Genomic DNA, 21,082 nt, shown 5'->3' on the forward strand with positions numbered 1-21,082 from the left:
AGCTCTTGCAGATCACATATCTTTATATATTCTTACATTTGTGCAGTGTTATTTTCCACATGAAACCACAGATGCCCTCACACACACACAAATACACTCAGATGCTTCCTTAAAACACATCTATTCATATCAATCACACACATGCCCACACAATAAAGTTGCACTACCATTTTATAATGCAATGCAATATTAACATTAATGCTATTAAGTGTACTATAAGTTTAACAGTAGTAAACCTTAAGTGCACAACTATTTCACGTTTCTCATTTGTACTGCATCTGTATAGATTTTTTTTAGTTTATGAAAGTGCACTTTGAAGTGTAATCACAGATTAGTAGCCGCAAGTATACTTGTACGTTTTCTTTAAGTGAACATACCATCATACTTAGTTTACTATGTATATATTATTTTTGCGCTTTAAGTATACTACTATGTTCCTATTTAGGTATTAATTTTTATACTTGAACTATACCTTTAACTGTACTTTAACTCTTCCCATTTTAAAAACATTTTACCCTAGCTTCCTGCATCCTTTCAACACTTGAATGGTAAGTTGAATTTCTTTGTTAAAACAAAACAAAAACATTTTAACCAAAAAGCTGAGAAAATCGCATTTTTGTCAAAGAATACGTCTGGATGGGTTTCAGAACTATGATGGAAAATTTTCTAGGGCTGTGTTTAAGAAAAAAAGGCTTAAAACATTTTAAATAAAGATTGTTTTACCAAGTTCAGGATTAAGTTTGAGGATGATTCTTACAAAACTGTATTTTCTGCAAGCTTTTTTTCAAGGTAAATTAAAAACACTTTTTCATTTTCATAATTCACAATTTATGCATACAGTGCAACAGCAAAAACTGTGTGGAACAAATAAATGTTACATTTGTTGTACAAGTCAAGCTGCAATACCAAACAGGACCACATGGAGATGCCAACAGACCACTATACTAGCCGTCTTAACCATAGACCGTAAAAAAATAATATTAACCTTACAGCATACGGATATACACCCATCAGGCATAACATTATGACCTAATATTGTGTTGGTCCCCCTTTTGCTGACAAAACAGCCCTGACCCGTCGAGGCATGGACTCCACTAGACCCCTGAAGGTGTGCTGCATGTGGTATCTGGCACCAAGATGTTAGCAGCAGATCCTTTAAGTCTGTTGGACCATTGTCAACACTGTAAGTATTAACACCGTTAGATGAAGGTTTTGTTAAATTTTTCTATTTTTTGTGTTAATATATTAAAGCATCAACTGAACTACATTATATTATGTTTTATTTACTTAAGAACATTGTTTATATATTCTTACTATTAAAAAGAAAGGTAGAGAATGAATGAATTTAGGACCTGGAAACTGGTATTGCCCTCATCTCAAGACTCAGAGTATTATGAGGCACTGGTTACTGTAGCTAGGAAACCTCAACCAGACCTAACAAACCTGCTACCCAACCACATGACTGAAGTTTCACTTTTTATTTATGATATCACATTGAGAACGCAGTATCAATTAATGTCCACTCTGTCCCTGAAGTCATAAAGGAATATGTGTGTGTGTGTGTGTGTGTGTGTGTGTGTGTGTGTGTGTGTGTGTGTGTGTGTGTGTGTGTGTGTGTGTGTGTGTGTGTGTGTGTGTGTGTGTGTGTGTGTGTGTGTGTGTGTGTGTGTGTGTGTGTGTGTGTGTTTTCTTCCACAGAATCACATTCAGAAGATGCAGAGCACAATCAAGCACAAAGTCCAGGAGAAACAGAAAACGATAGAGGAGCTGAAACAGGCTGTGAACACACTGAAGGTTAGAGATGGTATTTTACTTTGTCATTCATTTAAAGCGACAGTTCACCCAAAAATGAAACTTCTGTCATCATTTACTCACCTTCAAGATGTTCCAAACCTGTATGAATTTCTTTCCTCTGTTGAACAATATGATATTTTGGAGAAAGTCAGTAACCAAACAGTTGATGGACCCCATTGATTTCTATAGTATGGGGAAAAAAATACTATGGAAGTCAATGAGGTCTGTCAACTGTTTGGTTTGGTGTTCAGCAGAAGAAAGAAATTCATACAGGTTTGGAACAACTTGAGGGTGAGTAAATGGTGTCAGAATTTCCATTTTCGGGTGAACTATGCCTTTAAGTACCCTAGTGAAAAAAAATTGTTAAACCAAAATGTATTTAAAATATATTTATTTCATAGTATACTACAAATCCATTAAAGGTCCTGTTCTTCGTGATCCCATTTTTCAAACTTTAGTTAGTGTGTAATGTTGCTGTTAGAGCATTTATAATACCTGTAAAATTATAAAGCTCAAAGTTCAATGCCAAGCGAGATATTTTATTTAACAGAAGTTCACTTTCAAAGCCTACAGCGAACGGCTGGTTAGGACTACATCCTGGTATTTCCTGCTTTAATTACGTCAGTAGAGCAGTTTGTCGACTAACCTCCGCCCACAAGAACACGCGAAAAAGGGGGCGTGGTCTTGTTGCTCCCGCGTGGAGAAGAGGAAGTGTTGCGTTCGGTTGCGTTTGTATAGTTTGTTTGTCGCCATGTCGTCGAGACGCTGTTATTTTCATCCCGGAGTCAAGTCACCTTTGTTTGGCTTTCCCAGGGACGCTGTACTTAGAGATCATTGAGCGCATGCATCCCCGTTATGGTGAGAGGCGTGACCTTTCCGGTAACGTGCGCTCTGCGTGTGCTAAGCTGCTGTCCAATCACAACACGGGAACCGCTGGCACAATCAGAACTCGTTATGTATTTCTGAAGGAGGGACTTCATAGAACAGGGAAATCTTTCAAGCCGTTTGAGGACAGTGAAAACAGCAGTATACAGATAAGTAAATTGTGTGAAAAATACTGTTTTTTTACACGCGAAACATGAACACATGTTATATTGCACACTGTAAACACAATCAAAGCTTCAAAAAAACACGAAAAATGGGACCTTTAACATATTTACTGGCATATCACTTGAGACTTAAATTAAACTTTATTTGGAGTACTTTATTGCACAATGCACATTTCTTAATATTATGCCTAAAATGTGTCTTTAAATGCAAGATATTTAAAGTGTACCTCAAGTATACTTGCAATAGTTCCACTTTAGCACAATCAAATATACTTATATCTTTAGTTGGACCTCAGCACTATTTCCAGATATACACCGATCAGGCATAACATAATGACCACTGACAGGTGAAGTGATTAACACTGATTATCTCTTGGGTCAGAGCATCTCCAAAACTGCAGTTCCCGGTCTGCAGTGGTCAGTCTCTATCAAAAGTGGTCCAAGGAAGGAACAGTGGTGACCGGCGACAGGGTCATGGGCGGCCAAGGCTCATTGATGCACGTGTGGAGCGAAGGCTGGCCCGTGTGGTCCGATCAAACAGACGAGCTACTGGAGCTCAAATTGCTCAAGAAGTTAATGCTGGTTCTGATAGAAAGGTGTCAGAATACACAGAGCATCTCAGTTTGTTGTGTATGGGGTGGCATAGCCTTTCAATGTCCACAATAGGTCAGGGTGCCCATGCTGACCCCTGTCCCAGGCTGAACGCATCAACAGTGGGTATGTGAGCATCAGAACTGGACCATGGAGCAATGGAAGAATGTGGCCTGGTCTGATGAATCACGTTTTCTTTTACATCACGTGGATGGCCGGGTGGCACCAGGATGCACTATGGGAAGAAGGCAAGCCGGCAGAGGCAGTGATGCTTTGGGCAATGTTCTGCTGGGAAACCAATCTAATCGAGCATCTGTGGTATGTGCTGAACAAACAAGTCCGATCCATGGAGGCCCCACTTCGCAACTTACAGGACTTAAAGGATCTGCTGCTAACATCTTGGTGCCAGATACCACAGCACACCTTCAGGGGTCTAATGGAGTCCATGCCTCGGCAGGTCAGGGCGGTTTTGGCAGCAATGGGGACCAACACAATATTAGGATAATGTTATGCCTGATCGGTGAATATAATATATAGTATACCAACAGTACAATTGCAGGGTATTTATATTAAATACATACATATGTTAATGTATATGTAGTATACTTAGCATAAAATAAACATTTATTTTTCACTAGGGTACAATACCATTCAAAAGTTTAGGGTCAGTAAGATTATTAATTTTTTTAAAAAGAATGAATACTTTTATTTATTATGCATTAAATTGGTCAAAAGTGGTAGTAAAGTCATAATGTTACAAAATATTTTTATTTCAAATAAATGCTGTTCTTTTAATCTTTATATTGATCAAAGGTTTCTGACACCAAAAAGTATTTTCAACACTGATAATAATCAGAAATGTTCATATGATCATGTGACACTGAAGACTGGAGTAATGATGCTGAAAATTCAGCTTTGCCATCACAGGAATACATTACATTTTAAATATATATTAAAATAGAGAACAGTTGTTTTAAATTGTAACAATATTTTAGGTAGAAATAAAGGTGTCGAAAATTAAAATTAACCCTTTACCTTTACACCTTCATGCAGTTCTAATCATGGATGACTTTCTTTCTTCTGTGCAACATATGAAGATAATTTGACTCTTTGGCTCTTTTCCATGCAATAACAATGAGTGGTGACACAAAAGCAGCTAGGATCATTTTGAGGAGCAGACCTAAATCTAAACCTGTCTCTCTGTGTCTCCTCACTCAGCTCTCCGTTCAGACCGCAGTGGAGAACAATGAGAAGATCTTCACTGAGATGATCCTCTCTATCAAGAAAAGACAGCATGAGGTGACAGAGCTGATCCGAGATCAGGAGAGGACTGAAGTGAGTCGAGCGGAAGGACTCGTGAAGCAGCTGGAGCAGGAGATCGCTGAGCTTGAGAGGAGAAACGCAGAGCTGGATCAACATTCACACACAGCGGAACATTTTCATTTCAAGGTAAAACCGCTGAGGCATCTTCTCTTGTCCAGTGCAAACACATGCATGGGAATCTATAATGCAAATTGTAAATACAGCAACATAGTCTAAATCAATATGAACTTTCCAGAATCTCTCTGCTACTTCTGAATCCAAGGAGTCATCCAATACATTTGATGGCTTGAGGAAATCTCTCTCTGATCTAAAACAACACTTTGAACATTCATGTCAGGAGGACATCAGTAAAATCATCTCTGTTGGTGAGAGAATTCATCATGCATCAAATCATTTTAAGGAGTTCTCTCTCACAAGTTTTTTCTTGTTACTATTTATTCTAAATAACTTGTGAATGAACAGATGTTTTATTTCATTTTATTTTGCACTACATGTACAGCATGCATACAGTATTACTATAAACTTGATATTTATTCCATAGTGGCAAGAATTCAGATTTTACCAATATCCAGAAATCACTTTAAACAGTGTAAGTATTTTTTTTTAAAACCTTATGACTGTGTATTAATTCATAAGTTTAGTATTTAAAATTTAAATGTACTCTATTTAAGTTTACAAAATAGTATTAAAGGCACAGTATGTAAGTTTGGCCACTAGAGGTCGCTTATTCAAAACAAACTCGTGGCTTGCCGTGAGTGAGCGTGGAATCATGGGAGTTGTAGTTCTGACTCTTCACCTCCACAGCCGATGGAAAGGAATCCGACGGACTCTGGCAGAAATCATGTTCATGAATGAGTGAATGTATTAAAGTTTTATTAGCGTTATGGTGGTATGAAGCAGGACGGGCGAGAGCCCTTGTGAGTGAATGCTAATGAGAGAGACCTGCGCCAAACACCGTCTCTGAGCTTTTATTCTGCTTATGCTGCAGTCGCCGCTTCCGCTCTTTTCGTTGTGTGTGGGGGAACGCTGCGCTGTTTTACATGCTTAAAACAATCATACTAAACACATCTGAGTGTGTTGAGAGTTGTTATAACACTGTGCGTTCGCTCGGCGGTTGCTATGAGAGACTCTAGATCTGCACTCACCTAAAGGATTATTAGGAACACCTGTTCAATTTCTCATTAATGCAATTATCTAATCAACCAATCACATGGCAGTTGCGTCAATGCATTTAGGGGTGTGGTCCTGGTCAAGACAATCTCCTGAACTCCAAACTGAATGTCAGAATGGGAAAGAAAGGTGATTTAAGCAATTTTGAGCGTGGCATGGTTGTTGGTGCCAGACGGGCCGGTCTGAGTATTTCACAATCTGCTCAGTTACTGGGATTTTCACGCACAACCATTTCTAGGGTTTACAAAGAATGGTGTGAAAAGGGAAAAACATCCAGTATGCGGCAGTCCTGTGGGCGAAAATGCCTTGTTGATGCTGGAGGTCAGAGGAGAATGGGCCGACTGATTTAAGCTGATAGAAGAGCAACTTTGACTGAAATAACCACTCGTTACAACAGATGTATGCAGCAAAGCATTTGTGAAACCACAACACGCACAACCTTGAGGCGCATGGGCTACAGCAGCAGAAGACCCCACCGGGTACCACTTATCTCCACTACAAATAGGAAAAAGAGGCTACAATTTGCACGAGCTCACCAAAATTGGACAGTTGAAGACTGGAAAAATGTTGCCTGGTCTGATGAGTCTCGATTTCTGTTGAGACATTCAGATGGTAGAGTCAGAACCCATCCTCTGATGGCTACTTCCAGCAGGATAATGCACCATGTCACAAAGCTCGAATCATTTCAAATTGGTTTCTTGAACATGACAATGAGTTAACTGAACTAAAATGGCCCCCACAGTCACCAGATCTCAACCCAATAGAGCATCTTTGGGATGTGGTGGAACGGGAGCTTCGTGCCCTGGATGTCCATCCCACAAATCTCCATCAACTGCGAAATGCTATCCTATCAATATGGGCCAACATTTCTAAAGATTGCTTGTAGGAGCCATACATTGGGTTTGATTGGTCTTTTATGGTATTTCCCTTTCTTTCTATACTGTTGTGTATGTGCGTGCGCTAAGTGACGTCATCGGTTACTGTGGGTGGCACTGGGGGGGGCGTGGTGTTTGTATTAATGTGTGTGTTCACCTGTGTGGCGGCTAAGGGTTTTGGATCATGGCGGCAGGGTGAGCATGGGGTGAAACTTTCTGTTGACCGTCAACGCCACCGTCACTGCACCTTCACAGCCACTGTTACCATCATTGTCCTCCTCAACATCTCCTGTGATTTCACTGAGGTATTTTGTACAGTTCATGAAGAACATCTGTTGAAGTAAGTGTTTGTTCCTTGCGAAATAGAGCAATAAAGATCTTTTATAGTGGTTCAGCGTGACGCGTCTTCAGTGTTAACCCACATGTTTTAGCCTGCCGCGGCGTTTGGATTGATTTAGATTTTATACGCTGCAATAATGCTTTCAGCACCTTGTTGAATCAATGCCACGTAGAATTAAGGCAGTTCTGAAGGCGAACAGGGTGACTTAAGCCGCGTTTCCACCGCAGGAACTTTACCCCGGAACCAGGAACTTTGGGGGGGAACTCGGTGTGTTTCGACCGCAGGAACCAGGGTCTAAATGAAGTTCCGGGTAAATATTTCCCCCTCCAAACGGCCCTGCTTGCGAGGTGGGACTTTTCAAAAGTTCGCGAACTTTCGGGGGTGGGACTTGGGCGCTGAACATGCTGATTGGTTGAGCTCTCGCAGCTATTTTTTTTTTTCCACCGCCATATTTACAAGTCTTTTGCGAGGTGGGTTCCGTGGGTTTTGCGTTCAGTAAATATTTTTTTTTTAACAATGGAGTTCAACAAAAAATTCGACCGATGGACCGACGACGAGGCTCAGGCTTTATTGAGCATATAAGCGGAGGAGGACATCCAGCGGGAACTGGAAACTGTGACCCGCAATGAAAAGGTATAGGCTACCTGAAGATATCGACTCGGTTCCAGTCACACTGGAAAACAGTGCAGAGAGAAGTTGAAGAAATTAAGACAAGATTACAAGAAATTAAAGGATCATAACAACCGGAGCGGTTCCGACCGGCGTATCAACAAGTGTTATGACCGCCTGGACGCGTTGCTGGGACACAGACCGTCCTTTTCTAGGGCAGCGGTAACGAAAGACTCGGCTAGTGCGTTGTTGGAAACCATCCCGGAATCTGAGTGGGTTGAAGGTAAACATCTCATCTTGGTATCATCTATTAAACTCGTTGCAGTGTTTAAACACGTTGCAGTAACTTTTTTCAACGTGCTTTTCCAGACGTAACGAGTGGCCCTGATGAATCGCAGGCAACGGAGACCAGCGTGTTTTCCCCCGCGGTCACCAGTGCGTTATAAAGCTGACAAAAATGTGTATATATTTAAAAACTGATGTGTAATCCTTAATGGTTTTGTTGTTTTTAATTGTAAACTTAAATTGCCCATGATAAAATTTGCACACTGGGCATTGTTCAAGCTGGCCAAACAATTGTTCATTATTTGTAGTGAAAACACTTTAAATAATTCATTGATGGTTTCTATTGTTTCATGGTTGCCTTGTGTTTTAATTTCCATGTGTTTCTGTGCAATTTTTCTACTTCAAGAAAAGGAAAAGGGACTGTGACTTTTTTGATGCACTGAGGGACATGGAGGATGCTAACCGGCCGTCCTGCAGCATGGACAAGAACTGACCAATATATGCAGCTGTTACTGGATGGCCAGGCCGAGGAGAGATGAGGAGGCAAGAGCTGGCATTCCACCAGTCAGAAGCGGAAGAAAGCAGAGGGACTTGCAGACCGGGTTTCTGTCTGTTCTTGGACAGTTTGTCCAGTCGTTCAAGAAGTAGCCACAATGACCAGCCGCTTGAATGAAGCATTTGCTCTACCACACTTGTACTTTATATATTGTACGTGTTGGCACAGCTCTTGGAAAGGTTACTGAAAAATACACATTTTTTTATATTGTTGTTTTCACATTTTATATTTTCATTTTATTGTTCTAGTAATTTATTTGTCTTTGCACACTTATTTTAATTTTGTAAGAACTAATCTGTCTAAAATAAAGTAAAATGTCACTGTGTCTTTAATTTCCACATTCTAACTATATAACCACATTCTAATTGTATTCATATAGTGTAGGAAGCAAATAAAAGGGCTGCTGCTCGCAAGTCTTTCTGAAAATGCACATAAACATATCTAGAAAACCCAAATATTATATTTTTTAATGTATAACTATGTGAATGTAGTATAATAACTTATAACCACAACTTAAGTGAAGCCATAAGTGTGGTCCTGCTTCATTTCAAATTTGAGGAAGAAGTCTCTAAAATTATGCATTTAATGAAGCATATTGTAAAACTAGTCATGTGACTTTTTTTTTTTTTTTTGTGAATGTTAAGAGATGTTATTGTGATAAAAAATAAAATACTTGCAGTCTAGTACCTAATCTTTCAACCGCTTAATTCAGTCTATTGTTTTCATTCAATTAACTTTTCACACATCTGTCATGAATGACTGAAACCTCATTATCCTTTTATAGAAAATATTTTGTTTTGGAATTGAGCTATTACAACACATTCAGATTTTGGATTGCCCATCATCCCATTTTGCATTAAAATGGTCAAACCAGGTGAAAGTGCACGTTTAAATAAGGAGTGTTGGTAATGTGTGTACATAATCAGCAAAAGCAGCGCTGCTTGCATCAACTACACTTGTTATTGTTGCAGACAGTATCGCGCAAAAGTGATTACTGTCCGTCGGTGACTGGGAGAAGCAGCCGCGCGCATTCCCACGTCACCGGACTATTTTGCCTAATCTCCCCGGTACTTTAGACCGCGATGGAAACGCAGATTGTAGCAGGTCTGGGGGAGAAAAAGTTCCTGGGAAAAAAGTTCCTGGTACAAATAGTTCCGGGTAATTTCGGTGGAAACGCGGCTAAAATAGACAAATCCATTAATCCTGAGTCAATGACCTGAGCAGACATTTGTCCCTTGACTGGGTATAAAATAAAATATGCATCTTTCTCTGTCTGACTTTACTTGCACAAAGACAACTGTCAGACACTGTTAATTAAATATTTATTTATACTGTGATCAACCTATCCAGCAGATTCCAAAGGACACATAAAACATTAGAGAAAAACGATCTAACCTAATAGTAATAATGTAGTAGGCTATACTGTAGTATAATGTAATAATATATAGCACTAACACATATGAACTACAATAATGACAGTGGCACAAATCTCTGACACACACTTCTACTACTCCTGACACTTCTCTGAAACGCCACAACAACCTCAATGTGACACGAGTTTTGAACCCGAAGCGTCACTCAGACCAAACCAATGATGTTTTTTACTCAAACCGAGGCCTCGTTTGTCATTGGTCACGTGATTTCTCAGTTAACAACACAAGCCTCGAATCGGGGCTTCATCAGGCACGCCCATTTATTCTCGACACAAGCTCCGACGCCTCGGTTCAAATGTCCCATCACTACATGTGGGCCTTCAGTGGACTTACAAAAGTGAAGATCATGGTAACACACACTAGTAATGACTCAAATACTAAATCCTTCAGAAAGAATGACTAATTATTCAGAACAATTATTTTCTATATTTACACAAGCTTTGTGAAAGTGCTATTTAAACATTTTAATGAAAAAAGTGTCCATTTGCCTCTACATGTCAAAATAACTACAGTTTTATGTACAACAAAACCAACTTTGTGGTTTGATGACAACACACACAAAGTGACAGAGACAGAGAAACAGCTTCCTTCCTCTATTCTTGTTGACACTCATTTCTATCTTCATCCAACAGTCCTTTAACAGCAGATTTTCTCTATAAAATCTTACATGACAGTGATTGGTTTATTTTTGTTAGTTTGCTTCAAACATTCAGACATGTTGCACAAAACAAGGCTGTTTCAATACATAACTCAAAAAATTATCATTAGTAGATTCATATTCTACATACAATTATAGACAAGATTTTTCTCTTGTTTCAATGGTTGCCACTTTTAATCAGGTGACTTTACATATCCTCAAAATGCAGTGAGCATTAAAATAAAAAAACTGAAAGACAGAACATTACTGTCATACTAACATTGACACAAAGCTCTGTTAGGGTGAATACAAGTAAAATGGGCATTTAAACTTCTATCCTATAATGCATCTATTCTTCATGTTAAATTGTAAAACTAGTATGGGATGACAAATGAACAGTGTCTCACTGCTTTCAAATGTGTTGCAACAGTTTGGGGAGGTTCTTTCTCTGTTCCAGCATGACAACACAAAAAAAGAGCTCTCAGTTCTCTAGAATTTCCTTCTGTGGGGTAAGATAAAGACTTTTTAGCAGAAATAAGTGTAACAGATCCCTACCTGTTAAAAAGAAAGAAGAGTCTCCCCATACTTTTGCCCATGTTGTGTACCATAATACCAAAGGTCATAAGCTTGATCACTAAATATTTTGAATGTGAATTCTGAGTTCAGTGGCGGTAGGACACAACGGTTGTGCTGCGGCCTGTGTGATAGATTTCTGAGGGAAGGTTTGTTATGTGAGCCGATTGGTCAAATGCCTGTAGAGCCTGAATAATGTCACTGATGAAATAAATCAAACATCAATATCAGATGAAGAACTCAGAAAGGATGGTTTGACCATCCATTTTTTTCTTAAGCTTGCATGTAATTGGCTCTTTGAGTCATGATGAGGCGTGAGGACACGGCCAGCCTTTAGTCTCGTGTTCTGGTCGTGGTGTGTGTAAACCGAAAAGGTGATATGACATTTGTAAAGGTTTGCTGTAGCCGAGTGAGGGAATGAAGGATGGCATATATTTTTTTAAAGAACAAGATTACACTCAGACTCAATTACTAATAATTGTTTGTGTAGTATGTAGCTGATTTGTATGTACGCCACCCCGAAAACGGGGAAATAATCTAAAAGAACACACAAATTAGCTCCACTTGGAAAGGGCAAGCGGCATGAGTTTCCGTTTAAACAGATATTTTTATTAGAGTTAAAAAAGAGTTGACAAAATGTAAAATCCCAAACACAGCATTTAATTGTTGTAGTCAGATGGAAAAGAAAACAAACCAAAAAATGAATCAATGCAAGGGAGGAGACTGAGGCTTCCTTTATGAGAAGCGGGCTAGTATGGTGCACCCAGTGAACAAAAGAAATCCCACCAATCAGAATCACATCCACAAAGAATCACTGCAAATAATGACCAGAAATAATGACACAGCAATAAATAACAACCCGTATTAAAGTGAAGCCTGTGCAACCCAGCACCAGCCCGCTCCCAAGGAACACTCAGCTCCTGCAAAGCACACAAGGAAGAGAATCACATTAGAAGACAAACAAACAGGCAAAACAGTCAGAATCAAAGTACTGAACAGATATAAACAAAACCAAGAAAACGTACAATACTCAAATGAGCAAACTGTAAAAGTATGAATTAAAGAAGGCAACGTATACTGTCACAGAAGCAAAGATCAAACTCAGAACTTATCACGGCTCAAGATTGTAATATAACCGAGATCACTGATACCGCATAGCGGTAATCACTCCAATTAATAGTGACTGTTAACAAAACAGTCAAAATCACAAAAGGAACTGAGAGTTGGTGACAGTAATACAAAAGAAAACTCAATACAAATAAAAAAATTAAGCCAACCAAAATAACGACCACAAAAAAAGAAAAGAAAACAATTATCCGGCCCACTTAGCCAATGGACTAGAAGTGTTGATGACCCAAAGCAGCAGCGCGGCCCAGAGCGCGGATTTGACGTCATTTTGTTCTCGCAGCCCTGGGAGCGAGAACTTTTTTCTCTGTTCTTGCGGAGTATGTAGCGGCCTTAACTCTAGAAGAGCTTGCCACACGGTAGTTGCAAGGGAAGTAGCTCCAATTGCAGCAGATTTCTGGATTTATTGCACAAAGAATTTAAACGCAACAATAACAGGACTAAATACAGGCTTAAATACACAGGCAAACAGGCGCGCTAACAAGATAATAGATGAGGCACAGGTGAACGGGATTAATTAATCAAACACATGGGAGAACTAATGAGGAGACACAATGAAACACATCGGCAAACTTCACAGTACTGTAGTTTTGCAGGAAGGTTTCTTCAAGCATTGTGGAGATGTTGCCGCAGTTCTTCTGGATTCAGTCTGTCTCAGTTTTTTCTGTTTCTTCATGTAATCCCAGACAGACTCGATGATGGTGAGATCAGATCATGCCGGCTGTTGTCAGACTCTGTGTGCACAAATCTCACTGGATTATTACAATTAATGGCAAATCGAATGTTTGGAAATGTAAACTGATATTTCCTAGTGATACACTACAGCAAAAGATACAAATAAATGACTCAACCATTTTTGGGTTCCTAAGACTTTTGCACAGTACTGTATATATAAGAAACACTTTAGGGAACACATTCAATATTAACTATGAATTTTGGCTTAATAAACTCCTAATTACTGCTTATTGATAGTAAGTAAGGTAGCGCTGTAGTGGTTATGTTTAGGTATGGCGTTGGGTAAAGGGATGTAGAATATGATCATGCAGATTAAGGCATTAATATGTGCTTTATGAGTAACAAACAGCCAATATCCTAGTAATAAACATGCTAATAAGCAACTAGTTCATAGTGAATATGTGCTCCTAGTTCATAGTGAATATGTGTTCCCTGTCTGCTGTTGTCTGTGAAAATTACAATGAAGTGCAATATAATAGAAATAGAAATAAAAATGAAACGTATGGATGAATTGTTCATTATGAGATCAATAATCATTTCATGGCAAATTTAAACCTTAAATATGTCAACTACTAAATCCGTTTTCTTCTCAAACTGAGGTTACACAAAACCCTCAATATAAAATGTACATGGTTGTTTCTCTCTCTTTAAAATGCTCACCATTAGTTTGACTATATTCTTTGGCGTTTAGCGCTTGACTTTGATTGGAGCGTACTCTGTGTCCTCTGCTGGGTTACTCTGTGTGTGAGCTGATGTGGATGCGCTTTTAACATGGACTACAGCAGAATACAACACCTCATCCTGGAGAGAGATGGAAAGAAAGGATTATTACAGACTCAGTATTACATGTTTTAAGTAACCATTGAGCAACAGTGAGTTTGTGCTGACCTGATCGTCTTGTTTTCTATTGAGTTCCTCATCATCACTGGTCTCCTTTTTCACATTTCTGCCTCCTACAACATAAAATATCTTAGCCAGAATGTTTTAACTCTTTCCCTGTCAGCGTTAAAAAAACCACACAAAATTTTCACAAAATGTCATGGCCCCCAGAACATGCAATATATCAAAAAATGTGTACAAAAAATTTATCAACACTTGAATGTTAAAAAAATGCAACATTTTGAGTAAAAAGCTAAAGAAAAAAATCACTTTTTTGTCAAAGACTACATCTGGATCAGATCCAGTGCGATGATCAAAACACAGATGGAGTAGACTGAGTCCATCAACCTCCCCAAAGCTTCACAGTCTTAACTACTTCCCGGGTCGACATTTCACTCGTAACATTTGAACGTTTTGATTTATATGCTATGTATTGTTGATGATCGCATTATTTTTAATTTGCATCTGCTTGCATATGGGATTCTTTTTTGCCTGTGTTTTTATCTGGAGATACTGTAAGTTACGTTTGGGAGATGCGTAGCCTAATAGCATTACCCTACCTTATAACAGTGATAACACAGAAAGCCGGATAACACAGGAAGCGTTTTCTCATAAAATACGAGATAACTTGTCAATTGTAACTTGTCAACTTGTCAGAGACATCAGTCTAAATATGTTGTAAAATTAGTTGGTTTTGTACCTATTATTCTATAGTGTTTCGAGAGAGCTGGGCTGGAAACTATTGGGATTTTCTGATAATGTTGTCTCTTAGCGCGCTATGAAGAAAGGTATAACTCATCTTAGGAGGTTGCTTAAGGTATACCTTCTTAAGTGCGACGTTGCTGTCCGTGGCGGTGCTGCTGAACTGGTTTATCAATGACTCAAAAATCGATTATTCACTCAATGCAGGGTCTGTTTAACTGTGTTATGTGAGAAAGCGGTGTTCTTTATAATAGAAGCACTTGAGAAATAGTTGAAATGGCATTTATCAGGACTCGTAAGATCTTATAAATATGATCCAAATTGCAAACTAATGCTGCGTTCCAGGCAGGTTTTTGAACCTGTGAGTTACAACTTCAAACCACGACTCACAGCTTTGTAGCGTTCCCGACAAAGTCACGCCAAACTGCCTGAGCTCGAGGAATTGTGGTAGCTCATAACTGGGAGTACATCGATCTAGTACGAGTGAGTTCACGGGTTTGACTGCCGTTCCAGTGCACTTTCACGGGTAGAAGGAAAAACACGGCTTCTGACATGGTAGCCAGGGGACTAAAGTTTTTACGGATGAAATTTTCACGGATGTCTTTGATTTAGCACAACTATTCACTGTATCACTGCCACAGTTTGACCAAACTCCCCTCCACAACCATTCCCTTTAAATAGACTATAATGGTTTGCCAGCTGATGTACCTTTGGATAATTTAAGTAAAAAGCTAACAAACATCAGTGTAATGACAATTGTATTCTTTGCATGAAAACACTTCAATTAACAGAATTATATTCATATAGACTGAGATGTAAAGAAACATTGGCCACTATCGGAATGAACTGTCAGTGATAAGGTATAGCTAAGAGTGATCCAGACCAACCTTACGAACAAATCTACCATCCACATTGGACTCACACCAGTTTGCCTACCGCAGCAATAGGAGCACAGAGGATGCCGTTTCCATGGCACTGCACTCTGTGCTCACTCACCTGGACAATAAGAACACTTACGCACGCATGCTGTTTGTTGACTTCAGCTCAGCATTCAACACTGTCATCCCAACCAAGTTAATTGCCAAACTTGGAGACCTGGGCATCAATACCTCAATGTGCAACTGGATTTTGGACTTCCTAACTGACAGACCCCAGAATGTTCGTTCAGGATCCACCTGCTCCACATCCATCACACTCAACACTGGTGTACCACAGGGCTGTGTGCTAAGTCCGTTTCTCTACTCCCTCTTCACCGCCGACTGCAAGCCTGTGTATGGATCTAATTCTATCGTCAAGTTTGCGGACGACACAACGGTGATTGGTCTCATCAGCAACAACGATGAGACTGCCTATAGGGAGGAGATCCAGCACCTGGCCACATGGTGCGCTGATAATAACCTGCTCCTCAACACCACCAAAACGAAGGAGCTCATCGTGGACTTCAGGAAGGAGTCAAGAGGCACACACGACACCATCCACATCAATGGAATGGCTGTTGAACGTGTCTCCAGTTTCAAGTTCCTGGGGATCCACATCTCGGCGGACATGTCGTGGACGACCAACACCTCCAGCCTGGTCAAGAAGGCTCACCAGCGCCTCTTCTTCCTGAGGACACTGAGGAAGAATCAGCTCTCCTCGGCTATCCTGGTGAACTTCTATCGCTGCGCAATAGAAAGCATCCTGACCAACTGTGTGGCAGTGTGGTATGGGAGCTGCTCTGTTGCGGAGCGCAAGGCACTGCAGCGGGTGGTGAAAACTGCCCAGCGCATCACAGGGACTCCACTGCCTGCCATCGAGCACATCCAGAGGAAACGCTGCCTGCATCGAGCTCGCAGCATCCTCAAGGACTCCTCTCACCCAGCCCACAGACTGTTTTCTCTCCTGCCCTCCGGCAGGCGTTTCAGGATCCACCGGACCAGGACCAGCAGACTTAAGAACAGTTTTTTCCCCAGAGCTGTCTCCTTACTGAACTCAAACCCCCGCTGATCCACTCCCCTCATATACTGATAACTCTCCTACCTCACATCCACCTTCACTTTGTTATTTGCACTACCGACTGTTTATTACAGTAACAACTGTTTACTTATTCATTTTGCACTACCACACCGTAACTGTATTATGCTCATTTGCACTGCCGACTGTTATTTACAGTACCTACTGTTTACATTTGTATTTTGCACCGTACTTCTAACTGTAATATGCAATCACTTCCACTGCACTTTTACACTTTTTTTTCGGATAGCTTCTGTCCATAATTTATTGCACTACCTTAATCCACTGCCATATTCCTCATATTAGCCTAACATATCATTGTATACCTCTATCTGTAAAATTCTGTTTATAGTAATAGCCATCTGTATATTATATTATATTCATAGTACATATCCACCTGTAAATTCTGTTTATAGTATTAACCATCTGTATATTATTCACTGTACATATTCACCTGTAAATTCTGTTTATAGTAATAACCATCTCTCTATTTATAGACATATTTATATATACTCAGTACATATCCATGTCCTGCACTTATGCAAACGTTGTATATCCTGCACTTGCTGCTATTGCACTTCTGGTTAGACCTAAACTGCATTTCGTTGCCTTGTACTTGTACTTGTGTAATGACAATAAAGTTGAATCTAATCTGAATCTAATCTAAAATGACTTACAGAAGGCATACTTAACTAAGAAAGTTTCAGGAAACACGTATTAATATTATGGTACAGCTTAAGGTATAACTTAAGAACGACGTAGGGTTAAGAAGGTTTCAGGAAATGCAGCCCTGGTCATTTACAAGTCATTCATGAGTTTATCTGTACAGAACATGAGATTATGTGTGTTCATGTACCTCTGCATCTCCAGTAGATTAATGCCAGCAATGCCAGTAACAGGACTGAGAGAATCACCCCCAAAATAATGAAAACATCTGTGGATAAAACTGAAAAAACATGACGACATGCATATTTTAAAATCAGTAGACTACACATTTTCCACAATATGAGCTCATAAAATCTGCTTGCATAATTATTCAAAATGATGAATTACAAACAAGATGATGAGGCATAATGCTCATAATCGTTGAATAATGAAAAGCAAACTGACTTACACTCAGGTGTGTGTTGAGGTGGTGTAAGTTCTTGTGTTTGGTGTGAAGGTTGATGTGTAAGTTCTTGTGTTTGCTGTGAAGGTTGATGAGTTGATACACAGACTGTCTGGATGTGTGGTTTCTCTGTTCAGAGGAGAATAACTGTCAATGATAATATAACAATGCAAACAACATTTCATCCTTTTAAATGTTTAGATTCTTCATAATCAAAATGAATGATGATCAAAGTAACAGCATCAACACAGAGCAAAACTACCTTTAACCTGAAGTCTGTAGAAGACATGTTGAGATGAGACAGAACACACATAGTCTCCTCCATGATCTGCGGTCAGTGCTGATATGTGTAGAGAGAGATTTCCTGGAGTTGTTTGATTTAACAGTTTGACTCTGTTCTTGTGGCGCTCACTCTTTTCATTTGGGTAAATTTCCTCATTAGTGTTCAGATAATACACCCATCGTATCTGTTTAGGTTTAGCCTGTAGTTCAGTGCAGGAGCAGGGCAGAACCACAGACTCTCCTGAATATCCAGTCACATCAGTCCATGACTCTCTGTTCTGAACCAAATTACAGCCTAAAGAAATATTTAAAAATATAAAAAAAAACATGAATGACCTCATTGTATAAGCACAAGTGAAACTCAAATGTCAATGGATGATACATTTAAAGTCTGTCACTGTTTCTTTATCTTTTTTATTCTCTGAATAATAATTTTGTTTTAAAGAAGCATTCACTCACCCTTAACTATTAACTGAATGTATGTGTATTGTTTAGTCGTACACATATAGTTCCCCTGATCTTCCTCTCTGATGTCAGAAATGAGAAGAGACAGATTGTTTGGAGAACCTTCATTAAACAGCTCACGTCTGCCGCTGAACTTCTCATCCTCAAATACTTGAATCCATTGGCGTCCGGTGTTAAACTGCCAGGTGAATGTGTCGACTTTAGACTGAGGGTCAGCACAGGAGCAGGGCAGCAGCACTGAACCACCTGTGTACGCTGTTATTACTGTCGTCCGACTCTCATCTGTAAGAATACAGCCTGAGAACAAGAGAGTTTGTTAATAACAAACGCTTTACTGGAATATATAATAATCAGATGAAAACTGAGAAGAGCCTTCAGGTTTCTGTTAATGAGCAAGACTTTATTGAGCTTATTAGATCTCTAAGTAATTATATTTCTATTCTTTAAAAGTGGATATTAATTGAGGTTGATATTTGTTATGATATTAAAATGCTATACATTCATACATAATTTGCATGCCATTAAACTACAAGTTTCTGATAGAAAATCCTTCATCAGAGATCAAATGTTGATATTAAAATGCCATTCATCCAGTATCAACAATTTAAATTATGTATGAATGTATGGCATTTTAATATCAATAACTTAATCTCTATCAGAAACTTGTATTTCAATGCAATGTAAATGATGTAAATGTGAATTAAACATAATTTTGAACATTTTGTGAGGATCTTCATTTAAACCTTTAGAACTTTTAATGAACGTAGAAAGACAATGTTGCTCAAATCTCTTCAGATTAAGTTTTTTCCCATTTGTGCACAAATACAATTTTTAGTGTCTGTATACACTACTTCACTATTTATTCATTTATTTCACAATTTAAAGTGACAATAATTCAAAGTGATTTCAGTCTTTGTGACAGACAATAAATTATATAATAATAATAATAATAATAATAATAATAATAATAATAATAATAATACACATTATTAAATAATATTTTTATGAATATAGATTTATTTTTCAATATTTAATATTAATATTATAACAACAGTTTAGCTTTAAAAGGCTGTGAAATGGGATGGATGTCTTCTTGTAGGCCTATACTATTTTATGTTCTTACATATTCTTTTATAATTTATTGATAACAAACATCATTCGGATGCTTTCTGTCTATAGGCATCATCGTGTGCAATACAATATAATAGGCAAATATACAAATCATTTTTAATTCAGCGCTTTTTCTAAATAAAATAGGAAAAATAATTATTATAGGCCTATTCATTATGATAATTCCAGGTTATGACTGCACAGGTTGTTTAATGCATTTCACTCGTGGCCATGACAAATAAACCAAAAATGTCCCTCCCGGTCACCACATAAAACGACCAAACTGTCCATTTCATCCTTTAGGAACTCAAAGATCATTTCAGTTTGAATGTCTCTACAATACAGATTAACTCAACGCTCTGCAGGTGTGAACAGACACAGTCCGGTCTTAGAAAAACTACAAAATACAATGTTCTTAAAAGATTCTTTTTATTATTTTATTATTTATTCTTTATTTTTTTTAAAAACTGAACTTTAACCACTTCACACTGATCTCACACCAATTCCTCCTAAATTAAAATAAATAAATAAATAAATCAATACTAATAAAATTTAACTTACCAGTGCTAAAATGAATCATAAAGAAGAAAAGATATAAATGGTCCCTCATGACTGATTCTCACTCACTAATGGCACGACTCTATTTTATTAGGTCCTGTTAACACTTCCAGCAGAAACCCCAACTTCCTGTTTTATATTCTGTAAAAGCCTAAACGAAGCTGCATAAGAAAACAGAAGAAGAGCACAGATCAGCAGCTCTTGCAGATCACACATATTTATATATTCTCACATTTGTGCAGTGTCATTTTCCACATGAAACCACAGATGCCCTCACACACACAAATACACTCAGATGCTTCCTTAAAACACATCTATTCATATCAATCACACACATGCCCACACAATAAAGTTGCACTACCGTTTTATAATGCAATGCAATATTAACATTACTGCTATTAAGTGTACTATAAGTGTAACAGTAGTAAACTTTAAGTGCAAAACTATTTCACGTTTCCCATTTGTACTGCATCTGTGCTACAAGTGAACTTATAAGTATACTAGTTTACTATTTTAACATTTGTTGTACTTTTTTTTTTTAGTTTATGAAAGTGCACTTTGAAGTGTAATCACAGTGAACTAGTTTAGTAGCCGCATAGTATACTAGTAAGTTTTCTTTAAGTGAACATACCATCATACTTAGTTTACTATGTATATACTATTTTTGCGCTTTAAGTATACTACTATGTTCCAATTTAGGTATTAATTTTTATACTTGAACTATACCTTTAACTTTACTTTAACTCTTTCCATTTTAAAAACATTTTACACTAGCTTCCTGCATCCTTTCAACACTTGAATGTGGGTAAGTTTCATTTTTTTAAAAACAAAACAAAAACATTTTAAACAAAAAGCTGAGAAAATCGCATTTTTGTCAAAGAATACGTCTGG

The 21,082-nt window shown here is 38.4% G+C and overlaps 1 protein-coding gene across 2 annotated transcripts; it reads right to left on the reverse strand.

The window, feature by feature from the left end:
- Positions 1-11,801: 11,801 nt before the first annotated feature.
- On the reverse strand, positions 11,802-20,431 carry LOC307134829 (junctional adhesion molecule-like). Of its 2 annotated transcripts, none has more exons than XM_079830850.1 (8): positions 20,195-20,431; positions 18,518-18,820; positions 18,039-18,353; positions 17,783-17,905; positions 17,525-17,614; positions 13,984-14,048; positions 13,756-13,896; positions 11,802-13,081 (listed from the first exon to the last, which is right to left on the reverse strand). In XM_079830850.1, exons 1-7 carry the CDS (start codon positions 20,241-20,243, stop codon positions 13,783-13,785), a joined length of 1,059 nt encoding a protein of 352 aa, XP_079686976.1. In that variant the 5' UTR covers positions 20,244-20,431; the 3' UTR covers positions 11,802-13,081; positions 13,756-13,782. The 2 variants fall into 2 exon arrangements, with proteins under 2 accessions (XP_079686976.1, XP_079686975.1); XM_079830849.1 differs by having other exon boundaries at positions 11,820-13,094.
- Positions 20,432-21,082: the final 651 nt, after the last annotated feature.

Source organism: Gobio gobio, assembly GCF_949357685.1.
Source record: "Gobio gobio genome assembly, chromosome: 12".
Lineage (NCBI taxonomy): Eukaryota > Metazoa > Chordata > Actinopteri > Cypriniformes > Gobionidae > Gobio > Gobio gobio.